Consider the following 6,394-nt stretch of genomic DNA (forward strand, 5'->3'; position numbering starts at 1 on the left):
GTGGTCACCGTTCCGCCTACCTGGCAGGCGCGGGGGGTGGGGGGCGGCTCTGCCCCTCAGCAGGCCGCTGGGCCTGCTCTGTGGGTGGTTCCCTCTACCTTGCCGGCGCAGGGGGAGGGGGCGGCTCTGCCTCTCAGCAGGCTGCTGCTCCTCTTCTGCCGGTGGGTCGCAGGCCACAATAAATGTCTTGAAACACTTGCCCTAACCTCATATCTATCGTTCTTCTAAGTGGCATAAACATTGATTTAAAATACTGTCCTCTATTGGACTAAAATTAATTACTTTGAAATGTGCTTCCACTGAATTCAAAGAAGTCTTTTATAACATCTGTCTGGCATAATTATGTAGTGGGTACTATATAGCAGGTGCTCCAAAGGATTGATGAACACTTCAAAAGGAGAGGTGGAAGCCACTGATATTCTAGGGGAATGACCCAAGAGTCCAATTTCTCTCATTTTCCTTATCTGTGAACACGACCTCCCTATTGAAAGTTATCTTCACTTACAAACACTGGTTTACAAGAGTGGTCCAGAGACTTCTACATGTCTCAAGAACCCTTAGTTCTAGGATATCAAAATTATATGCATAGGAATATAAAAATGCCTTTTTATTTTTCACTCATATTCTCACAAGTGTACTGGAATTTTCCAGAGGCTGTATGATGTGCAATGACATCATCATTCTGATAACAAATGGAAAGTATACGGTATCCTCTTGTACTTTAAAAAGTTCTTGGTTTTAATATCTAATGTGGTAAATATTAATAGATATGTTGAGTGGTGCTGGTAAATGTTTAACAACTGTTTCTCCATGGGAAAAAATTCTGATTTAAAACATCCCACTGTGTAAACAGTTGATTCCAAGGCAACAAAAGGACTTCACTGAACTCAGAGTCAGGAAGAGATGTGCACAATCAGCTCTTGCACGCCAGTAGTTGGCTCCAGCAGGCCATTAGATATGACCCACATAAATGAAAGCACTTTGAGGTTCTCAATAGCTTTTAAGATTGTTGAAAAATCCTGAGGCCAAAAAATCTGAGAGCCATGCTCTACAGTAATGTTTTTCAAACCACAGGTCATGACCAAGAAGTAACACAATAAAACTGAATTGATCTCAAACAGCATTTTCAAAAAGTGTCAAGAACAAATGACACCAAAGCTATCACTGGTAATAACAGCACCATTTCATAAAAGTGTGCCACAATTTAAAATTTATTTCTCACTATGCATTATGATTAAAGTTTGTAAAACATGGGGGCAGCAAGCTGAAAAAGAGTAGGCATGTAATTCCTCTGGAATTTGAACACAAAGACCTGCTGCACAACCACATTTAGCAACTAGGTCCCACTACAAGGGCAACATCACAGGATAGAACAGGAACTGATTCTGATAAAGTCAAACAACAGAGCTTCTGAGAAGAAAATGTGAATTACCACCTGCCCAATAAGGATGCTGATGCTGACTCATCTCCTTGTATACTTTCAATATTTTATCTCTTCTCTGAAAGTAAGACTAGGCCATATTAACTACAGGTAATTACATTCCTACTGCAAACAAGTTCACACCCAAGCAAGCACAAGGCTATTTGTTTCATATTTATAAGCAAGTTAGAAGTGCTATAATGCATTATCCTTGCACTTATTCAAGCATAAGATATAAATTTAAATAAGATATAAATTTAAGATCCTATCAGCAAACCTGAATTTGTTATTTGCACAGAAATGGTCTTGTTGAAGTCTTCTTTCATGGGCAGGTTCTCACCTTCTCATCTAATAGGTACAGATAGATCTTTTCAACATAATAGCACAAGAGGCTAACAAACCTATATATTAGCTATTTTCATAATGAAACAAATTATCTAATTAGAGACTGCAGCTCCAAATTTAAGTTCCTTTAAAAGTCAGTTTTCAGGATATTATGCTGCAATTCAGCTGTTAACATAGGAGTCACAAAAATAAAATGAACAATATTCACATTTTTCCAAAATTTATAAACTCATTGACACTGATCACATTTTAAAATATTTAAAATTTTCTATGCTTAGATATTTATAATACCATAAGTAAGTTCATCATGATACTGGTTCAGTGAAATTTATTTCACTATTTAAGTTGTTTACAAAATTAAATACACCTATTAGAAAATTATCCCCCAAATCTACTCTATCAGAACACTATAATTATTCCCCCTCAAAACATCTGCTTTTTCAACTCAAGTGCCAGCAAGAGGCAGAATATTCTGTAGTATGGCTTGACTTTATTATTCAAGAAAAATCTTTTTGATGTGGAAAAGGGGAGTGGGTTGCTCATGTTATCAGTTACCTGGTATTAGCAGCTTTCAGGTCACAGAAATGAGTGAGTAAAGTTCTTACAACATCATTGCAGACAACTTTAACCACATCCACGTGACTCAATCTGTGTCGCAGCTGTCTGGCAATTTCCCAAAAGTCTTCCGAAAGCAGATTGTAAAGCTGCCCCTCATCTCTGCTGAGATTTCCATACCAGGAGAGAATGTAATCTCTGTAACTGTAGTCAAACACTACCCAGGAATAAACAAAGCAGTAAGGAAAACTTAGATGAAAGAAGCAAAAGCAATAAAGCATTTCTACTGCAAATTGGCTACCCATTTTTAATACTGTTTAAAAAGTAAAGAGAAAACAGAAGTCAAGAGAAGACAGATATTTTAAAATGAAAGATTCTGATATGTTGTGTATACTCATCACATGTCTAGACTTTCTAACATAATCTAATCTTAAAATATTTGATCTTGGTTCCACACTACTTAAAATTTATATAACAATCAAAGAAAGAAAGAACAAAAAGCATTTTAACACAGTGACAACACATTTTTCCCCCCAGCTTTTGGTATTGCCCCAAACTTCTCTCTCTTCATATAGCCAAAATTGTGGTCTTTCTAATAAGGCCTGGGCCTTCACCACAGGATGAAAAACACTTCTTCCAAATTTATTCCATTCTACAATGCTTTTCCTCAGTACCTAGAGATAGTGGCTGCTCGCATTATTTGGTCTTCCTATATCCTTAGAATTCTTTTTACTTTTAATAGTTAATATTAAACTATTTTAATGTTAATAATTAACATTATTAATAGTTAATTCCATGTTATAAGGTAATGATTCTTTATATTTAACCTTCCCTGCTCAGTTACAGTATGGTTTGTCCCCTAATACCTCAACAAACGTAGAATGAATCCCATATATGAGTGCCAGATTTCATATTAGGTTCAGCAAGTGTGGTCTGTCACCTTCATTGGAAGATATTTAATTTTCTTAATTCTGAATCAATCCTATGCCTCAAAATTAGAGAGCCCTCGCTCTAGAATAGTGTCAGCTAATATAAACATGAGACCCATGTTTGTAATTTTAACTTTTCTAGTAACCACATTAGAAAATTTAAAAGGTGGCATTCATTTTAATAAAATTTCATTTCACACAATATATTCAAAATATTATTCCAATAGGTAATATTTAAAAATATATATCTAAAAATGAAATATTTTTCATGCTAAGATTTGTAATCTGGTGTATACTTTACACTTTCAGTAATTTCAAATTGGACTGGCCACACTTTTGGTGTTCAACAGCCACATATAGGTCTGTGTAGTTACTATGCTGGATAGTATATCTATAGTCCATAGGGGAGAAAAAAGTCAATGTGACCTTTGCAAGACACTATTTTTTTTCAATATTTTTAGTTGCAGATGGACACAATACCTTTATTTGACTGATTTATTTTTATGTGGTGCTAAAGATCAAACCTAGGGCTTCCACATGCTAGGCAGGCACTCTACCACTGAGCCCCAGCCCCAACCCCAAGAAACTATGTCTTTTGAAAAATAAAATGCTACCAGTCTCAAGTTATGACACCTCCAAGTGCCCAAAGGAAGAAACTAACATTTGGTTACACAATCCTAACCCAGGTTCAAGAATACCAGGATAAATTTTTTTTAAATCACTTATTTCTCAATTTATTTTTCATTTTCAAATACTTCTTGATTTGGCTTAATTTCAGATGAAACTATGTATTATTTAAAGTGATGAATTTATCCTCCTGCTTTTCTTTGTTTGTCTGTACAGCATTTCATCCCCAGAAATCCTTAAGAACAAAACATAACTTGTGATTTATTTTACACCTGGTACACAAAGGACTAATCTGAAATTCTCAAATAAGTTTTGAGTCTGGTATTTGATAGTCATGTTATTTCTCTTGGCCACTATATTTTTACCAATTGAGAGACTTAAAAATAATAAATTTGGGTCGGTTTTTTAGAAGGACAGAGTGAAAGGGAACATCGTGAGTCATATTTCTTAGAAAACTAAAAGGTAACTAGAACCTTGAGTTCAGGATCAGTATTTACCCAATATGATGCCCATAGGCCCAAGGAAACACTATTCTTGTTTTAATATTCTGGGATTTTTTTTCTTGAAACATCAACCATGAAAGTCAATCCAATGCTTTTTGCATTTCCAAATTTCTTAATTCAGTTTTATAATACTTTACAAAAAAGTATCTTACATCTCATTCAAAATCATTATAGAGAATCAAGAATTTTGTTCACATGCATGGAGAAAGGTTTAAATTTACAGTGAATCCACAGCTTCAGTTATAGTAGGATAATTGTGCCTTCTGGCTGAGAACAATGACCTGCCAGAGTCAGAAAAAAATATCTTGCCTTAATCTTTTAACTGTTCTTTAAACAAATATTTACAGAAACCTTCCAGTTTGTAAGGTGGTATCAATATCCACATCATGAACCACTGAATATGAAAGAAAAGGCAAAATAAAAGCAAAACAAACAAATCATCTCCTAGCACTCTCAGTCCTTTTATGTTGACTTCCAGATATTACTTTGAATAAATGGCAGTTATGTTCTCTAGATTTTATAAAAAATTGTCCTATCTCATTACTAATTGGACTATTCCATTAAGAAGAAAGCAGATATGGTTTCTGACCTAGATGTAAGAAATTATGGCAAAAACCAGGAATGCGTCAATCCTATAATCTTATTTTTTGGCAACAAACAAATAGACTATGGTTCCTACACAGTAATTGTGTTTCATCCCTTTAGAAAACTTAGGCTCAAAGATGTGAAATAACTTGAGGAGGGCAGTGACAAGTTTCCTGTCAGTAAAACATCTTTCTACTCAGCACTCTGTAGTCCTACACATAAGTAGAACAAAGTAAATCACATGAGTAAAAGATAAGAAAAATCTGAAATAGCATCCTTGTACAATGAATATCCATCTTGTTTAAACCATATGTTTATGAAAAAATATATATGTGTATGTGTGTGTGTGCGCGCGCCCACGCAAAAGGCTCTACTTTATAAAGTTGTTCTAGAAACTACAAATAGGACAAATGGGTACAAGTCATGAGTAAGCTGCTTTTGCAGCGCAAAATAAGGAGGAACTGAATAAAAACACTGAAACTGTTCCAGAAGTGGCCATATTGGACGGTGACCATTCCATCATAAATTCTTAAGCTAGATACCTAGTAGACAAGGATGACATAGAAAAACATGACATCCTAAAATGGTGGGCTGCATTCGATAACCTCCAAAGGCTCTTTCTGTAAGGCCTCTATAGCTTTCTTCAGTCTCAGTGCCAACTAATAAGAGTATAAGCACTACCTTTCCAACAAACCCTGCTCATTTGTTAATTTGCAACTTTCTCCCTTGCTTTTTTTTTTAACTGTAGGTTTTCATGCCACAGAATTTTTGACTAGTACTCAATGAATCTGCAGCCCAAAACAACTGGAAAATAGAAACATTTTTCCTTTTCATTATAATTTATTTTCAAAATATGACAGGAAATTAAGAATAATGATGAGACAATATCTTTAAAATAAGATCATATTGAGGGTGCTTAAGGCCTATTGTGAAAGGCATATCACCTCTATAATGTCTCATTACATTTGTTAAGCACATTGCTTATGCTAATTAAGATAATTCTAAAACACTCCTCTGGTAACATTTTGGTTAAGAATGGATAAACATTAATACTGGCCTAAATTTGTACTTAGTAATAGAGATACATTTTAACCACAGGTGCATCTTCTATTTCTAGCTGATTATCACTCTTCAGTCAAGTATCATGAATAAATATGTAACTCAAGAATAACAGTACAGGGCTGGGGATGTGGCTCAAGCGGTAGCGCGCTCGCCTGGCATGCGTGCGGCCCGGGTTCGATCCTCAGCACCACATACAAACAAAGATGTTGTGTCCGCCGAGAACTAAAAAATAAATATTAAAAAATGACAAAATCATAGAATTTACAGGGAAATGGATGGCATTAGAGCAGATTATGCTAAGTGAAGCTAGCCAATCCTTAAAAAACAAATGCCAAATGTCTTCTTTGATATAAGGAGAGTAACTAAGA

The 6,394-nt window shown here is 35.1% G+C and overlaps 1 protein-coding gene across 5 annotated transcripts in view; it reads right to left on the bottom strand.

Moving 5' to 3' along the window:
* Snx25 (sorting nexin 25) overlaps positions 1-6,394 on the bottom strand; it is a 130,448-nt gene that overhangs the window by 71,530 nt on the left and 52,524 nt on the right. For 4 of the 5 annotated variants that reach the window (XR_007343372.1, XM_015486148.2, XM_048791887.1 and 1 more), the window contains exon 3: positions 2,321-2,537. The exons of the other annotated variant lie outside the window; for it this stretch is intronic. Coding sequence is in view for 3 of the 4 variants with exons in the window: in XM_015486148.2 (XP_015341634.2) it covers positions 2,321-2,537 (217 nt within the window). In the remaining variant the exon portion in view is untranslated. The remainder of the gene's footprint in view (positions 1-2,320; positions 2,538-6,394) is intronic. 5 annotated transcript variants of the gene reach the window in all.

This window comes from Marmota marmota, unplaced genomic scaffold (genome assembly GCF_001458135.2).
Source record: "Marmota marmota marmota unplaced genomic scaffold, marMar, whole genome shotgun sequence".
Lineage (NCBI taxonomy): Eukaryota > Metazoa > Chordata > Mammalia > Rodentia > Sciuridae > Marmota > Marmota marmota.